This window comes from Pituophis catenifer, unplaced genomic scaffold (genome assembly GCF_029215685.1).
Source record: "Pituophis catenifer annectens isolate HBS135680 unplaced genomic scaffold, rPitCat1.0.hap2 SCAF_7, whole genome shotgun sequence".
Taxonomy (NCBI): Eukaryota; Metazoa; Chordata; class Lepidosauria; order Squamata; family Colubridae; genus Pituophis; species Pituophis catenifer.
Genome location: NW_027256887.1, coordinates 72,369,354 through 72,388,727, shown reverse-complemented (window position 1 = coordinate 72,388,727; position 19,374 = coordinate 72,369,354). Strand labels below are relative to the sequence as shown.

General features: G+C 37.4%; 1 protein-coding gene across 8 annotated transcripts in view; it reads left to right on the top strand.

Annotated features, from left to right (window-relative positions):
• The window catches only part of CHRM2 (cholinergic receptor muscarinic 2), a 193,299-nt gene extending 177,689 nt beyond the window's left edge, over window positions 1-15,610 (top strand). For all 8 annotated transcript variants that reach the window (XM_070947580.1, XM_070947586.1, XM_070947582.1 and 5 more), the window contains one exon: window positions 12,988-15,610. In XM_070947580.1, the coding sequence (XP_070803681.1) occupies window positions 13,021-14,430 (1,410 nt within the window). In that variant the 5' untranslated portion in view covers window positions 12,988-13,020 and the 3' untranslated portion in view covers window positions 14,431-15,610. The remainder of the gene's footprint in view (window positions 1-12,987) is intronic.
• The last annotated feature ends 3,764 nt before the right edge of the window (window positions 15,611-19,374 follow it).

Below are 19,374 nucleotides of genomic sequence, written 5' to 3'. Positions count from 1 at the left end.
AAGTTTATTCCGTATTATCTATAAATAAGACTCTGATCTACTAACAGTCAAGGCAAATTGGTAGTAGATAAGACTCAACAGAATTCAAGGACGGCTGAACTTAGATCTCTTGTGGGCATGAGGGACTCCAAACTGATGACATGCTTGACCCCTCCCTCAGGCTCAGACTAGTCATCTCCTACAATAGGGCTTGGACCCACCCAGTATGACTGCCCACCAATACAACCGAAAATGTTCACAAATCAGAATGTTCTTTTCCTGGCCTGCTGATCTTCAATTGCTCTGGGTGCACATGGGGAGTAAACATTGGAAGTCCGTCAAATCCAGATGGCAGGACAGAGATTTCAAGATTGGCCAGAATGTTAAATGTGCTCCTGGTCTTGTATTGCTTTAGGAAGCATTTGAGCCTGTTGTTTGTGAGCGCAAATCATCATTACCGATTACAAGACAACATCTGTTACAGCATCAGACTCAGTTTCCTATTCTGTAGCGTTAGAGGCCTTGAGCTAACATGAGATAGCATAAACCCTGGTCTTCAAATAGCTCACATACCAAAAAAACGAGCTGTTTGAAAGCCTCCACCCATTCTGTGTTGTTATGGAACAGAATTCTCCTTCTGATATTTTCTTAAGTATCTAGGTTCAAAGACTGGATGTAACCATCAAAATATAGCTCGTCTCTTTGAATTTCATGCCTGAAAATCTTTCCAGAGATTCTGGGTCATTGTAGCAATGCTCAATAGAGAATTGTCATTTAGAAATGCTGGCAATTAGGTAAAAATAAAAGGTATGTTCCATGTTATTATTTTGTAACTTTCTCAGGCTAGTTTATTAACTGCAAATGTATTGCACTTAACTGCTAGATAAATTGTGCTAATTTACTAAAGAGTTCACCATCCCACCCCCGCCTACACGAAATACATAGAGAATAAACAGGAGCTTCTTAAGTCATCTGTAATTTTGTTGAAGGTGAAGGACAAATAAGCAAGGCTAGTTATCATAATTTTATTTTTATTTATTTATTAATTTTATTTCTATACCGCCCTTCTTCTGAAGGACTCAGGGCGGTGTACAGCCTAATTAAAAACACAAAGACAGACAAAATTTAAAAATAATTAAAATTATTAAATAATAGGCCCAATTTATAAAACCCCAAATTTAAAATCCCATTTAAAACCAATTAAAATCTTTACATTGATAGCCCAGCCTGGCGGAACAACATAATCATGTTGTTTCATGATCATCTATATACTCAATTTTCTTATAAGTATGTATGTTTGTAGACTCTCCTATAAACACAAATAAGGGAGAGATCCTGATTCCATAGGATTAGGTAGAATTTCCCCTCTGAAATGTGAGTTTTTCTAGTACATAGAAAGATTCAGAAAGACAATAAAAGAAAGGTCACAGAACTGGGGGATTATGTAGGAATGCAAAACCCTTCAACGGGTCCCATAACAGGAAACTGAGTCCAGCTCTTGAATGGCTCTAATTGCAATCTACTTTTTCGTTGGCAAAGAAATTGTTAAAAACATATACTTTTGGAAAAGGGCAGAGTACATCCTGAAGTCTTAACTTCTATCCTACTGATATTTGGCCAAAAGGTTTCAAAAATGTTTATTACAACTGTTTCTATCAGTGGAGGGTTTCAAAAAAAAATATTATCGGTTCTGTGGGTGTGGCTTGGTGGGTGTGGCATGGCAGGGGAAGGATACTGTAAAATCTCCATTCACACCCCACTCCAGGGGAAGGTTACTGCAAAATCCCCATTTCCTCCTGATCAGCTGGGACTTGGGAGGCAGAGAATAGATGGGGGTGGGGCCAGTCAGAATTTTTACTACCGGTTCTCCAAACTACTCAAAATTTCCACTACCAGTTCTCCAGAAGTGGTCAGAACCTGCTGAAACCCATCTCTGTTTTCTATGCCATTTTGATCATGAGATTCTAAGCAGTTTATAGCAAAACTAGACTTCTCTAAGGTCTCAGATGACCTGATAGAAGATTCTGATCAGAAGATTTTTCTGAGTCTAGTTTATATATGGTAAGATGTGCTGGGAAAATGCTTAAAATAGTTGTTTTAGACACACCATATTAAGTAAGGAGTCCAACCAACTACTATGGTGGGAATTTGATCTTTCTAAAGAATCTTTCTCTTTTTTGGGGGAGACTCCCAAATTGCAGCACAGAGTTGTTGCTTTTCAGCAAGATACAAAAAGCCCAGAAACTTGTGAATGAGATTTCACAGAACTAGGGCTGAAGAACATCTTAGCTTATGTAGGTAAAACCTGGCTAGAAAGAATATGCACATAAAAGCCTACGAAAAAGATATATATATATAAAGTGGATTCTCTGTGATCAGATTCATTTCACATTAGCATGATAAATTTCCCTATTAAAAGTGCTGTTTGCCTTGAGCAGCAATTTATTCTTCAAAATATTTAAAACAACAAGCAACATACATTACTGTTCTATGTACTAGTGCATCTTATACAGTAGTATCAGAGTAAACATACAACAGATATAGATAAATCCGATATACATTTGATTAAATTTCTTTTTCTGCTGTTTTAGAAGTTGGGCTGTATAATTACTATATTCTTGATAATTAGTATTGATTCACTTAAAGAGGACTGGGTAAAGGAATAAGATCTCCTATAAACCAAGGAGGGGAAAATGCACAAATATTCCTGTATTTTTGATACAGATTTTTAATATGCATGTGTAGATAGACTTTTTAAATGCATGTTTAAATGTTAGCATTCCAGATCAGGGTTCTAACTACTACCCAGATTGGTGTTTAATTGTCAGATCAATTGCCACTGCTTTGAGTGCTGTGTGTGTGTGTGTGTGTGTGTGTGTGTGTGTGTGTGTGTGTGAGAGAGAGAGAGAGAGAGAGAGAGAGAGAGAGAGAGACAGACAGACAGACAGACAGACAGACAGACAGACAGACAGACAGACAGAGAGATGGAGACAGAGAGGGAGACAGAGGGAGAGAAAGAGAGAGAGACAGAGAAAGAGAGGGAGACAGAGAGAGAGACAGAGAAAGAGACAGAGACAGAGAGAGACAGAGAGACGGAGAGACGGAGAGAGAGACAGAGAAGAGAGACAGAGAGACAGAGAAATAGAGAGAGAATTTGCCTTTCTTAAACATGTACAATGGGCAGCCTATGTTTCTGGGAAGCTACGTATTTTTCTGTTTTTATATATTAACATTTTTATTGCTTACAACATACAATTGGATCTTCTGTGGGTTTAATCATCCACTGTAAGAAATCCATTATTATCTTATCTATGGATCTGTAGGTATCCATAGTTCATAGGATTTATAGTTAGGAGAGTGATAACTAATACATTGGAATTAAAACTTTTGTTTCCAAATAATTTCTCATCGAATCATTTACTGGAATATGAGACATCTATCTCTGAATCAGAAATAATAATAATAAAAATCCCATTTGATCAATGAGAATTTATGGAATGGAATGCACTGGCAAACACCCTTGTGAAAGAAGATGTGTCATCTGAAATAAGAGCAGCTTTAGCCATTGTAAGGCACATTGTGTGGTACTGCAAAGAATAAACACAAAATCAACAGAGCTATTTTCATCTTCTGAAATGCAGGTTCTGTTTTGACTGTGGTTTGACAAAGACAAGTGGTTAAATTTGCAAAATTAAATTGTTCATTTAATCATAGTCTCGTTTTCTGATGGCTCATTCACACACTATATTTTCCTCCCACACAGCCAATCCGGTCCTACCAGAACTTAGAGGGAAAGGAGTCAACAGTGCAGTTAGTCCTTTGCTAGCATTAGCAATTTTTCCTGCCTCCATCAATACGAGAAACATAGCTAACCACATACAGAAAATATTAGTTTATCTATTATATCCTTTCATATAAGAGTATACCAGGCTGATACTTTGGATTCAGCTAACTCTTTTGTTGAACCCCATGATTTCAGACTAATTTTACAGCTATGCCAGTTGAGGTAAGATTTGCGTATTTTTCTATATATAAATAATTTTTTATTGTTTTATATCACATATTCCATTTCTATGTTGAACAGTGTGTTTTCTAGGTGTCCAAAGTGTTAACATATAAACATCATCATAATCATTATAATCATATAAATAGAATAGAAGAGAATAGAACAGAATTTTTTATTGGCCAAGTGTGATTGGACACACAAGGAATTTGTCTTGGTGCATACGCTATCGGTGTACATAAAAGAAAAGATATGTTCATCAAGAATCATAAGGTACAACATATACATATAAACATATATGCGATAATATCAATCGTTATTTAAAAGTATGCTATCTTCCATTATATCGATTATATAACCATCAAAGTATTTACTCATCAGTTTTTCTTTCTCGTGTCGTCCATATTTCACATAAATCCACTCCTCTAAAGCCAATTTTAAATGCTTCTCAGCATTGCCAAAAGCAGATGCTATGCCTACAAAAACATTTCATCGTTCTGATTGTTATTTTGATTCTCCCTTTTCCCCAGCTCTGATACATCCTTTTTCAAATGGGAGAACAAGAATTGTACACAGTATTTTGGATGTGGCCTACTGTAGATTTGTTTAAGGGTGTTTTTCATGCCGGCAGTTTTTCTTTTTTTTTCCCCAGCCCCTTTGCTAATCTCTAGCATGAAATTTGCTTTTTTCACAGCTCTTACACAAAGTCAACATCTCCTTTGATCTGTCCACTCCATTTATAATTAAAGGACTCCAAATCACCTGATCAGGCATAAATCAAATACTATGTGAAATGTACACCCAAGAAAGCTAAGAGCCATAATTTCTCATGCTAGAGGGAAACAATGCAATAACTTTGTCTTATCCAGGTATTGTTGTATAATAGAAATTATTTTTTTTTTGTTGTTGGAGAAATGAGTAGGGTTATTCAGATGACTATGATACAGTAGTGGCCAAAATTGTGGAAACCTTTTGGGAAAAGTATATTTTCTAAAACTAGCTAATAATACTATTTTTTTTTTGAGTAGTACCATAAAATTATATATCAATGGAAAGATAATTTAATCAAGAATGTAATGCAATAACTTTTATTAAGGGTTTGCTATTAGAATAGCCATTACAGTATAAAGAAGAAAAGTGAAACACGTAGAAAAAATGAGATATACAAAAATTATCACGTCAGTTAATATTTATTAATGACTTACAGTCTTACAATGTGTTCCCATGGAGTGAACCAAGTCTTTTAGTTCTGCAGCTGTTATAATGTGAAACCAAGATTGAATGATTCTTCTTCTATTAAGGGTTTTAATTGCTGGGTTTTATTGCTGGGTGGCTCTGACTAACAAGTTTCTTTAGTCAGTTCCATAGATTTTCAATTGGGTTAAGGTCTGTGCTATTCCCAGGCCATTCCAGTATTGGAATATGATTATCTTGAAACTCCAGAAAAAAAGTGTTGTTATTAGCCATCAAACCTCAAAAAGACACTTTTCCCAAAAGGTTTCCACAATTTTGGCCACCACTGTACATGTTGAAAGAGATAGAATGGCATCAACCATGCTTCAGTCTTTTGATGCATGTGCAAAACATCTCTGTAGCATCCAGTTTTGAGTTCAAAGGGTATGAAAATGGATACTACACAATTTCCAAAAAATGCGTATAGACATTAAGATTGTGCATGCTTCAAAATCAATGTGAATGAAGTTTTTCAACCAGATGCAAGCAGCACCTTACAAACTCCTTCAGATGTGGCTTCTTCTTTTCCCAGCTTGTGAAAAATTGGACCACTTTAATAGATAGCAGATAGCAGATTTATTCCAGGTTCAAATCACCTTTTACAAATAACTCTCTAAATATGTAAAGCTCCAGTAGAAATCTTGGATCATCACCAAGCTTTTTCATCTCTAGCTCAAGTTACAGTCGGTTGGAAGATGTAATGGACATCCTGATATGACAGCTTGTGACTCTGAGAGATTAGATGGAGTGAAGTACTTTACAAGGAAGTCAAGATTGATTCAAAGGCATTTCCCCTCCCCTCAAAAAAAAAAATCTATGTTCAGACTCATGGTATAAACTGAATGTGTAGAAGGAAGGCTGACTTTTGGTCAAACCTTTCTGTGTTGAATATGCCTCTGCCCTTGTACAACTTTATCACACTGCTTTCTATGTTTCCAAATATCCTTCAAAACTCCTGATTCAGACTAAACATAGTACACTAGTATATATATGGTGGGGAGGGAAAACCTGTAGCCCCAAGGCTGCATATGATTTGATTTGAATCATTATGTCATTTCTTACGTTCTGAGGTAATAGAAAGCTGCAGAAATAGGTTATATCTTTCAGTTAATGTGTGGGGGAAACAATTTTTGAAATTGTTCCCAGTAAAAGGTGTGACATATTTAAAACATTACGTATTTTAGATTAAACTCGCCAATACCTAAAAAACGTTTCCATCACAGTATTTCATCCTAAAGCCAAGTGGATTTTTGCTTAGAAATAAATGTCTTTCAGGAACACCTCTATATTAGGGAGGTATCAAAAGAAATCGTTCTGGCATTGACTCATTCAGGGGGGGGTCTGTTTAAGTCAAGGATTCTTTTCCTCTTTTGGCATGGCTTTTCTTCCTTTTCTCCCCTACTTTCTTTATTCCCTCCATCCTTAAAAAGGCTGAGACACAGGTAGCCCTCAACCTATGACCACAATTGAGCCTCAAATTTCTGTTGCTAAGTGAAGCAATTGTTAAGGGAGTTTTGTCCCAACTTGCTACCCTTCCTGCCATCCTTCCATAGTGAATCACTGCAGTTGTTAAATTAGTATCATAGTTGTAATCTGGTTTCCCCCTTGACTCTGCTTGTCAGAAGGTCTCAAAAGGTGACACCACAACTGTCATAAATATGAGCCAGTTGCCAAGCATCCAAATTTTGATCATGTAACCAGGGGATGCTGCAATGGTCATCAGTGCGAAAAATGGACATGAGTCACTTTTTCCAGTGCCGTTGTCACTTCAAATGGTCACTAAATGAATGGGTGTAAATCGAGGACTATCTGTAATCCGCCCCCTCCCCAGTGGTATTACTTGCTTCATTCTTTTTAAAATAAATCCAGGTTTGTGTGATATGAATCTTAGGACCTAACATGATATAAAGTTTACAGGTTGCCCATTTTTACTGTATAAAAACAAAGTAGAAAAGATGATAAGTCATCTGGTAGGGCATAACATGTTTATGCCAGTCAGGTTCATGGACCATAAGTCATTCCAACTTGTCTGATGTTTTGATAAACACATCACCAAGTCTGAGATTCTGTATCCTGGCTTGATTGGTGATGCATATATATATATATTTAAGCAGAACATGAGACATCTGTCCACTAAAAATAAACTAACAAAATATTGACTTGTCTTGAATATCTAAGAGAATCTCTAAAGAGGAAAATGAACTGTTGACATAAATTTGAAAAGTCCTATTTAAAATGCCTGGTTTATTTTTGATAGCCATTTGCTCTTATTCTTGAGTGGCCTTTGATGAGGTACAGTATTTTCTGTGTGGCATTACATGTATGTTCAACATATCTTTGCAGTAAGCAAGATATAAGCAAAGCTAATCAAGTTTTGATTTTGCTGTTCCCTTCAGTATCTTTCTAATTGGCTAAATGTTATTCATAGACACAGTTGCCCAAATCATGATTATCATTAATTCATGTTTACAAAAGGTCAGGAAACCACCTTCCTTTATAACACTTTAGAGTTACATGTTTGCTGTTGCAAATTTCTGTTTTAAGCACACAGAGGCTTTATGGAAAGGCATACAGCATGAGTCATCAATAAACCCTGAGCTCTGTTAGCTTTATTCACCAAAAAGCAAAGATTAGCAAGCCTCACCATGTGTTACACATGGCATGAATCCTGTTGTGATATTTTAAATGTGAAAATTCAATTTAACTGCAGTTCCGGCTTCTATAATTAGTCGGCAGAAACATCTTACTGGAAAATGTTATTCCTGTTATATTTATAAGGAATATGAGTCCCACTGTGAATTAAAGAAAAAAAATATACATATATCAAAGAATATCTGATATTTTCAAACTCCATGAGGACTGTAGATTTATATGAAAAATAAAGGATGGAGCCATAAAAAGGGCCAAACCATTTTATTCCTGATTCTGTTCTATATGCTATATATGCTCACTCTCTCTTATATATATGCCCAGAATATCATCAGGCTCCAGCTACCAGCCCTGGATGACATCTTCACATCTCTCTGTTTAAGGAAGTTGCATAACATTCTCAGAGACTCTTCCCATCCTGCTTACAATCTTTTTGGACTGTTGCTTTCTGGCAGAAGATACAGAACAATTAGAACTCAGACCACACATTTTCTGAATAGTTTTTATCCCAGAACTATAATTGCACTCAACAATGAACTAAAGGGCCACCATCAGTGAGCTGTTGGACAGCATTACTTGGTCTGTTGTGTGGATGTTTGGGTGGTTCAGGGATGGGGAATTTGTGGTGGGTGGGGGTGTGTTTGGGGATTGTTATGTGACTTGGACCTGGTCTTTGGGTGTTAAGTGAATTTCGTTGTATGGGTATACTGTGTATACACGTACAATGACATTAAGGTTATACTTATATGCTAGACAGGACTTAATTTTGAAATAGTTTCTCACCTCACTTAGTGAGTGCCTAGAATCTAGATCATTAATCTTGTGTAGTTAGTTAGGTTTTCTTGCTTGCTGGAGATGTTGGGAGTTGTTGTGAAATTGAAAATAATATTTTAGGAAGTACTAAACTTGTGAGAGGAAAAGCAGAGCCCCCTCGACAACATTCACAAACTTTGCCCATTGCTTTCATTTTAACCACAAATTTCCTGTTGGGTTCCAGAATTAGGAGGCATGAAGTTATCAGAGAAGTTAAGTGCTCCACACTTCTACCATACTGTGTATAGCTTTTCTCACATAAGGAGTGAATTTGGATAATTCGGTCAAAATCTGATTTTTGCTCAGCGAGTGCAATCCGTATCAACTGAGGAGTGATAATGACTTACAGTATGTGAGAAACATCAAAGATCAACCATCTCAGGCAATTCATATTTATGTCATTGCAATAGTTTTCAAAGGAGGCTTTTCATTAAGAGACCTGTTATTTGGCAAGTGGGTCTTTGTATCTGGTTCACGTGAATTTCATATCAGGAGCCTGATAGAATATCTTGGTTAAATTTGGATTACTATTTAGCTAGAGACATTTATGGTGACTGTGTGTCTCATTTTCTTTTACACATAGCTTTGGTGACTATAAAACTACTTTTAGTCTACATGGGCTACTGTAATGACCCAGGATCATATTCAATTATTCCTGGGAGGTTGAGAGCCATTCATTTGATGGGACTATATTACACATGGTGTAGAATATTATAGGGAGAGAGGGGGGGAGGGAGAGAGGGAGAGAAGAAGAAGAAGAAGAGGAAGAGGAAGAAGAAGAAGAAAGAAGGAGAAGGAGAAGGAGAAGAAGAAGAAGAAGAAGAAGAAGAAGAAGAAGAAGAAGAAGAAGAAGAAGAAGAAGAAGAAGAAGAAGAAGAAGAAGAAGAAGAAGAAGAAAGATATGGTAGATAGATGTGGTAGATGATAGATAGATAGATAGATAGATAAATAGATAGATAGATAGATAGATAGATGATGGATGGAAGATAGATAGATAGATAGATAGATAGATAGATAGATAGATAGATAGATGAACGGATGGATGATAGATTCTGCTGCTAGTCTTTACTGTTTACAATCTGTAAATAGGATTTTCCTGAAGATTACAGATTATTCTTTTCTCCTGCTCCTTTGTGAATATGAATCATTCGTATTGTGAAACACTGTGTCTACCATTGGATTATAAGAAACCCTTGCCCCCCCCCCAAAAAAGTCACTTGCCTGCATTCTGATAAAAGGTGTTGGTGGGTCTTCCCTTTTGATATGCTTGAATCAAGAATTTTGTGGGGACAGGAGTAGGTGGATGGGTAAGGCAATCTGATTTTAAAGTAAGGGAAAACTAACATGTGTTCAGGCATTCAGCCAACACGTGATCATCAGTTAGAAATTTTAATTGCTTATAATTCTCTGTGCAGAAGAGGGTTTCTACATTGACAGCTGCAACAAAATGCCGAAGTCAGCAGGCTTCTGTTTTATCATTGCTGCATCTCCCTTCTAGGAATAGCCTTGAGAATCCATATGAGAATCCATAAGAAGGTTTGGAACAGTACAAAAATCTGTCTCTTGAAATCATCATAAATGTATCCAGCCTATGAAATACAGCTTCTAAATAAAACAAGGCTAGGCTGTTCCTATTCTTCATCTAGCAAAGCTAGTTTGTTCAACTTGAATTGGTTCAAAGAAATGGAACAAAAGATGAAATGCAATTAAAGGGCAAAAGTGCCTGCTCTCTTGGGACCACTATATCTAACTAGTATTGGTGTTTCAGGTTTTTTTTTCTCGGAATAATTTTTAGAGGGGCTGCATCTCCAAACACTGATCACAGAAACAGATGTTCCAAGGAACTACAACATATTGCAATCCAAGCCATTTTGATTTGAAAGAAATTAATTACACTAACATTCATAATGCATTGGGGAGCCATTATCCTTCAGTGATGGAGGGCATGCCTGGATGTTCATCATTAGATGGGTCTTAGCTGGAGTTGGGAAAGGGTTTGAAGAACTTTCACTCCATGCAGCTATTACTTTATATACTAGTAATCAGATGTGCCATGGGTCAGTAATAGATAATCTTTTCCATTTGGTATTTGGGGTATACAACACAGATATTTCTCCTACAAAAGAGCTGCCAATGAAAAACTTTAATAAACAAGTGTTATGGAAAAAATACCTACCCTACTTAACAAACAAACAAAAAATACTCCATCCTATCTGGGACCAATCTTTGCTTCTTTTCTGGATTCATTTTCAAATTAAACATCCGTTTGCAGCCAGCTGCCATTTTTCATCTTTCGAGTTGGTTCCACAGATTCCCGAAGCATATTTGTAAAGATTCAGGTGCTTTTGTTTATGGCACAGCAACTCCGCATTTAGTTACTTTTAATTAAAATGCATACACGAACACTTACGTGGCATGGGAAGCATGACAGCTGCCTTGGGAAGTCTGTGGATACATTGGCACCTACAGGCAAGCTTTGTTTTAAAACTACCCGAGTTTTAAAAAATTATATCATAACAAAGCTGAATCTTCCCTTCATTTGAATTAGATATCCTTGTTTATTTCTTCAAAACACTGTTGCGGGGGGAGCTACACTATTATGCTTAGCTCTTTGAGAATGGCACACCTTGTTTAGAGTTAATTTTTACAAAATTGTCAAAAAAAAAAAAAACAAGAAAAGAGAGTACAACATAATCACTGTACAAGTCAGATAAAAGTTTGCTTTAGTTTGTTATTTTTCAGGCACTTTCTTGTCTAGCCTGCAGGCTGCTATACTTTGTAGAAGAATAATCAGAAATACTCAGTGCTATTTCTGCTTAGGAGCCATGGTGATGCAGTGGTTAAATGCAGTATTGCAGGCTAACCTTGCCCACAGCCAGCAGTTCAATCCTGACTGGTTCAAGGTAGACTCCATCCTTCCGTGGTTGGTAAGATTAGGACCCAGATTTATTTATTTTATTTTATTTTATTAGTCATATTTCTATGCCACCCACTCTCTGAGGACTCTGGGCAGCATATTGCCCCCAACAATCTGGGTCCTCATTTTACCCACCTCGGAAGGATGGAAGGCTGAGTCAACCTTGAGCCGGTGAGATTTGATCCGCTGATCTGCTGAACTAGCAGTCAGCTGAAGTAGCTGCAGTACTGCACCCTAACCACTGCGCCACCTTGGCTCTGAAGATTGTCTTCAGAGAGTGCTGTAAAGCACTACGGAGTGGTATATAAGGCTAACTGCTATTGCTATTGCTAAGTGCAGTGGGGCAGAACTTTAAATGGGTATTTTCTTTTGATGAGCATTTGTTCAAGGTGATTAAAAGAACACTGAGCAGAGAAGGGTCCCTCTACTTCTAAGCAGTGTAGAGTGTCCACAGTGCTCTGTTTGAAAAGCATTTGCATTATACAAGACAACCAGTTGAGGGCAGCTGCATTGCCTTAAAGGTGCCCAAAACCTGGTCTTGATAATTGATGGCTACTTTGCACGCACAAGTATTCAGATAATTTCCTTTGAAACATTGATCAGGGATGTTGCAAAGGACCCTTCCTTGATGTACTCAGAAACTGGCAAGCTGTGCAAGTGTTGCTTCAATTGGCGTTAGCCAATTCAATGAGCTGCGGTGGGGCAGTGGCTAGAGTGCAGCACTACAGGCTACTTTTGCTAATCACCAGCTGCCAGCAGTTTGGCAGATCGAATCTCACCAGGCTCAAGGTTGACTCACCTTCCATCCTTCGAGGTCGGTAAAATGAGGACCCAGATTGTTGGGAGCAAGATGCTGACTCTGCAAACCTCTTAGAGAGGGCTGTAAAGCACAATGAAGCGGTATATAAGTCTAAATGCTTTTCCTATTGCTATTACCTAATTGTCATGTTTCTGCAAGGAAAGTGCCAGATCAAAATGTTGAACTCCAACTACTTCATAATTCATGAATTATATATGCATGTTTTCTATTTTTAATCTTGTTCTGCCTGATATCTCTTTTTCTTCTCTCTCTATGTATACACATATTTTCACTCTTTTCATCCCATTTTAAGCAATGTAGGAAAGTGCCCTTGATTCCATCAGTCCATTCAGTTGACTGATTCAATCAAGTCAACCATTCGATCTAGTTGAATTGTATCAACAATGACCGGAATCATCATTTCAAATTTTCAGAAAGGAGTTTTTTTTCCAGACTAAGCCCAGAGTTACGAGGACCTTTTGCATACAGAACATGTGCTGTGCCAGTGAGGTCTAGTTCTTTTCTTCATTTGCCAAAAGCAGGAAAAGACAATGTCTCATATCTTTGTTTTCTTTTTTTTTCTTTCCTCTGCAGGCTTAAACAGGCATTCAGTCAACAGATGCAGAAATGAATAACTCCACGAACATAAGTTATTTGGAGGACAGAATGACCATGCCAAGTCCTTATAAAACAGTTGAGGTTGTCTTCATTGTCCTGGTGGCTGGGTCCCTCAGCCTGGTAACCATCATTGGGAACATCCTGGTTATGGTGTCCATAAAAGTCAACAGGCACCTACAAACTGTCAACAATTACTTTCTTTTCAGCTTGGCCTGTGCTGATTTGATCATTGGTGTCTTTTCCATGAATCTGTACACACTTTACACTGTGACAGGCTCTTGGCCATTAGGACCTGTGGTTTGTGACTTGTGGTTGGCCCTTGACTATGTGGTCAGCAATGCTTCTGTCATGAATCTTCTCATAATCAGTTTTGACAGGTATTTTTGTGTGACCAAACCCCTGACCTATCCAGTCAGGAGGACCACTAAGACGGCAGGGATGATGATTGCAGCAGCCTGGGTTCTTTCTTTTATCTTATGGGCACCTGCAATTCTCTTTTGGCAGTTTATTGTAGGAGAAAGGACGGTACCCGATAAGGAATGCTACATCCAGTTCCTATCCAATGCAGCTGTCACCTTTGGCACAGCCATTGCAGCTTTCTATCTGCCTGTGGTGATCATGACCGTTCTATACTGGCAAATATCCCGTGCTAGTAGGAGCAGGGTTAAAAAAGATAAAAAAGAGGGAGGCCAAAACCAGGAGCCAGCATCACCAAGTTTAGTTCAAGGTAAAATAGGGAAACCAAATAACAACAACCTCCCAACCAATGAAGATGGGACTGAACACAATAAAATCCTGAATGGTAAAGCCACTGGGGAGCCAGTCATGGAGAATTGTGTTCCAGCAGAAGAAAAAGAGAGCTCAAATGACTCCACCTCTGTCAGTGCAGGCGCTTCCAATGTCAAAGAGGATGAAGCAATCACAGAGAACCCCAGAGCTTCTGTCTCCCAAGTTAATGCAAAAGTGGAGAATTCTAAATTGACGTGCATTCGGATACTCACCAAGTCCCCCAAAGGAGATTACGGCGGCAGCTCTACTAATACCGCCGTGGAGATTGTCTCCACCGATGGACAAAACGGAGAGGAGAAGCAGAACATTGTAGCGCGTAAGATTGTCAAGATGACAAAACAGCCTGCCAAAAAGAAGGCCCCTCCTTCCAGGGAGAAAAAAGTGACCAGGACTATTTTGGCTATTCTGCTGGCCTTCATCATTACTTGGACACCATACAATGTCATGGTGCTCATCAACAGCTTCTGTTCCTCTTGTATTCCCAACACAGTATGGACAATTGGTTACTGGTTATGCTACATCAATAGCACTATCAACCCTGCTTGCTATGCTCTCTGCAATGCTACATTCAAAAAAACCTTTAAGCATCTCCTTATGTGTAACTACAAGAACATAGGAGCCACGAGGTAAAACCAGAATAATGGGCAGGGGCGGGGTGTGTGTGTACTCCAAATTGGGGGAAGAGAGCTCCAGATTTTATAAAACAATGCCATAGCACTTTATGCTCTAGTGTGAAATCAAGAAGCTGGAGAACATGACAAGAAGATGAGATTTTTGTGCTCCCTCTCCAATAATTGCAATTCAGAGATGATGACTTTTGGATCTGCGAGTCATTTAGAGGGAAGGTTATAATTGAGTATAAGACCCTGAGACAATGTTCTTTCCTCTCTCATGGCAGAAGGGCTTTTGAATTCATTGTTCATCTGTGGGCGCAACCTGTCCCTGGGAAATTCGTCTGAGTAAAGCTTTTGAGGGGGGGTTTGCTTTGCTAAAGGAAAAAAAAAAAAAACTACACAAAAGCATTTCAGGAAGCAGAACTGAGTAGGTATAATCAAATATTCCAGAGCCATTTTCCAGTTTGTGTGTTCATTTGAAACTGAGAGAAAAGGGAGGGGTGGGGGAGAGACATCTAACATACTTCATGGAAGCTATAAGAAAAACTGGAACAGCAAATATGGAATAATTTCCAGTCAGTTTGTTTCTGAATTATTTATTAATATAATGTTATGGAAAGGCAAAAAAGGGAAAGGCTTGTGTTTAAGGAGTTTGCTATTAAAACAGGTAGTCCTCAACTTACAACAATTGAGCCCAAATTTTTTGTTGCTAAGCAAAACATTTGTTAAGTGAGTTTTGCCCTATTTTACGACTTTTCTTGCCACAGTTGTTAAGTGAAGCACTGCAGTTGTTAAGTTAGTAACACGGTTGTTAAATGAATCTGGCTTCCCCCCATTGACTTTGCTTGTAAGAAGGTGACAAAAGGTAATCAAATGACCCTGGGACACTGCAACTGTCATAAATATGGGTCACTTGTCAAGCATTTGAATTTTTATCACGTGACCATGGGGATGCTGCAATGGTCATAAGTGTGAAAAATGGCCATAAATCACTTTTTCCAGTGCCCATTGTAACCTTCAATTGTCACTGAATTGTTGTAAGCTGAGGATACCCGTAGTTATCTCTCTTTTGTGGCTTTATTATACTTTGGGGAAAAATATACTTTACCTCATAATAAGAATGTTTTTTTTTTTTTCAGACAAGCTTCTAAAATATAGTACATCGACTTTCCCCAGCCTGATTCCCTCCATTTTTGTTGAGCATGAACTGTTATGATGGTTCAGTGTTATGGCTAGGATTAAAATCATGCTGAGCCATACTGTGGTTTGTCTGGGATTTGGATTTAGTGTGTTGTACAAATTGGCCATTGTGGTTTATAAATGATGATTTATGATATAGTATGAAGCATCAACCCAAGCAGTGGTTTAGCAACCAAACCATGGCTACTAAAGTCTTGGCTTAATTTGAGATGTGAATCCAGCCATCATGATGTAAAAATGCTAGAATTTTGACTAATTGATTGATTGATTGATTGATTGATTGATTGATTGATTGCCATCATGATCATTTCAAAGGTATCTTGTGCTATTTGGACCTTTCTCCTTGGAACAGATTTTTCAGTCAAACAGAAGACAAAAAATGGAAATGGTACAACATTTAGTCATCTGAGGATGACTTTTGAAAATGGAGTGACTTTTCCAAAGAATAAAATGGGCAGGTTATATTTGCAGCAACAATGGTACATTGAATAGACATTAACAACGAATGTGATTGTGTAGGTTCATGGTTCAGTTAGCAGCTGTATTTCCTTTCCATTGTTTGTTTATCAAAGATTCTGTTTCTTCAAATACATAATGTGGTGAGTCATACTCCATACCCAAGGCTGAAACCTATAATATATCTTGAATTGTTAATATAAGATATGTCAGGAAATATTTCATTTTAAGATACTGTCCTCTTTATAAAGCCAAACAAGGAAAAATATGTGATCAATCAAGATCAGATGACCAAATGAGAGTGTTTTGCCTGGAATTAATTGCAGGATATGAGCACCAAAGTGGCCAATTCTTGCAGAATACTCTTAGATGCACCAAAACAATATCTAACATTCTTGGCTTTGCTGTATGTCCATCAGCCTCTGCTATTTTCAGTAGACATTGAGCAGACAATCATAAATAACTTCAGAAAAAAACACAATTGGTCAGTTAAGAGTTCAACTCTACAGAATCTTTAAATCATAATCTGCCAGCCCTATATGTTCATCACTATCTTGCAGACATGTTTGCTATTATGTCATTAATACAAATTCATGAAATCAGGTGTCCCAAGCATCATGTTGCTGAGAAAGAAATGTAAGTCCTAATACGATCAATCTTCATTACCAAGAGATATCCTAGCCAGAATTTACCCCAAATAGTCAAGGTTGATGATATTATTTTAAAAGAAAAGCTTCCCAAAGCTTTTGGGATATTTTCCTTCTTTATTCCAGTTAAATCTTTTTCCATATATCTTAAACTGGAACGCCTATGGAAATTCTCAGTCATCCAGACCAATTGTTGTCTCAAAGGCCATTACAGTACTAGTTGGAGTTATAAAGCTATTACATAAAATTGCTTTATCTATTGAGTGATGAGGAGGAAGGCTTAAATGATTCTTAGAGCTCTGCATAGCTTTGAGAGATATTTTACTTTCAAGAAGATTCAAGTGCAGGCACTCTCTGGAAATCTTTTGGGAAACAACCTTGCTTCTAAAACAAAGTAAAGGATTCATGTAGAATCCCACAACTGTTCCAAAGCTTTGGAGCTCTTCAATCACTGCAGAAGGAAGGTTAAGGGGAACTATAGAATATTATGGCCTCCATAACACATATCTCTTCATCAGAGGAAATGTAGGTTGTTTTCCATAGGCCTGTTTATCTGAACCTTCTAAGGCTTACAGATAAATGGTAATATCATGCATGACACTTCTGTATATTGAACATGCTGGATGACTCCAAAAAAAAAAAATCTTGGTGAAAATGTTTGCTTCCTTTCACCTACAAGTAGCCACGTACTTAAAAGATCAGAGCTTCTGTTAAGCAGTTCAGTATGTATCTGCTGTGTTCACTTTTACAACCACCATTCCTTCTCATCCAAACACCTGAGTTTCACTAACCCCTTTTTCTTGCACCTCAGTTTCACTAACTCTTTTTTCTCACACCTTGCCATATTCCTAGACAAGTGACAAGGTAAATAGATACAACTGAGTGAGAAATTTGCTTTTCAGTGGATTTTGAATGAGGAAAAGAAGGAAAACATTGTGAAGAAACGGCCCACTGAATCTATCATCGTCATGTTGGTTAGAAGATCCATCTTTGTTAATTGTCACTATTAATATCCTAGCTAATGTTACTGTTTCATATACTGCTTCTCATAAGTCTGCTTTCCAAGACCCAATAACATAAATGATTTAGGACAGGTTGGCAACCACTTTCAGTTATGGTTTGTACTTATTTGGGGTTGATGAAAAGAAGGAGGGGAGGTAACCATGTCACATAATGATGAATTTGGCATAATTTTCAGGGTGTTGTTTAACTGTGATGTGCTTACTTTGAGATTTACATTGCAGTTTTCATCTGTTTCCCATTTCAAAATGGTGGAAATTTATAGTTTTCAACAGACATGATTGGAGGGGTTCATAGGGCAAAAAGGGGACTTGGGGCTACAAGTTGCGCACCTTAGCCTTATTTCTTTTTGATACCCAATTGGACAGTTTCCCAAAAGAGCTAAGGACACAGATATTTAGACATTCACAGATATATACATCCTTTGACCAGATGGCTAACATGACAGTAGACTTTGTTCCAATGTTTTACCCATTTGTTTTTCATTCAGATCACATTGAGAAATAGTGTTTCTCATTCTGTTTGAGTTAAAAGGCATGTGGAGCCTTATATAACATCTCTGACTAAAACAACTTCTGACTCAGAAGCTGTTTTAGAATCGTTTACTTGGTTTCTCCCTGTGTCTCTTCATAATTTCTCATGAGTCAGAATGATAAGTGACCATAAACTCACCAGCAATTCATGTTCATGTCCAAACATGCTGAAAATAATTAAACCGTGCCATAGTTGTTATATTCCCACCGAATCAATTGCATGTAATCCAGATTTCCAGAAGTCTTCTCAGTATATCTTCATATAAGAACACTTCCTAAAGCAAGATTTTTTTAAAAAAAAAAGTTATAGTTTGTATATTACAAGAAAAGATTGGACTGAATTCAATTCATAAACATAAAAATTTCTCAGTACATACTTTATTCAGATTACATCATGTGTAGAATCACTTGAACCAAAAAATTGGTGCTTCAGAAGCCACAACAAGCTCTCCTTTGATAAAACAAGAATGTTTTCTTAATGTGAAAAAGGATGAAAGGGACGAAGATGCATATTTGGCTTACATGCAGCTGGTTTTTGATCCTCCAAAGCAAAATTTATGTCATCTTCTAAATGCAACCATAGAAAATGCCAGAGAAGATTTCCAAGTCCCAAAGATTGACAAGTCTTTAAACATGTCACTTCTCTATGTGGAGGGGATAAGGAAGAATGCTCAAACGTAATCCTACTTGTTTCATTCCACCTCAGTTATAAATTGGCTAACCGGTGCTTAAAAATAAATCTAATTTGCATTGTAATGAAACTGGAGGCATGTAGAGCAGGTTAGAGAAAATAAAACATAATAGTTGATTTTATTGGGCATAATAGGGGAAGCGAAACAGTAATATACTGGATGATTTCTCCTTCAAGCACTCAATATTTATTAAGATTTATTGACTTGCATTTAACTGGTGATTGTATTTTCCATGCTAACCGTATCTTACAGTAAGTCCAGTACAACTTCTGGTTGGGTCTGCCAGCGTAACATTATCACCTATAGCTATAAAATGTGTACTTTCAGAATTTAATAGTGTCATCAAGGTGATATTGGTTTTACATGGAATCACTGCTCTGTGAAGGTTTTTATTATTATATGTAACAAGTAA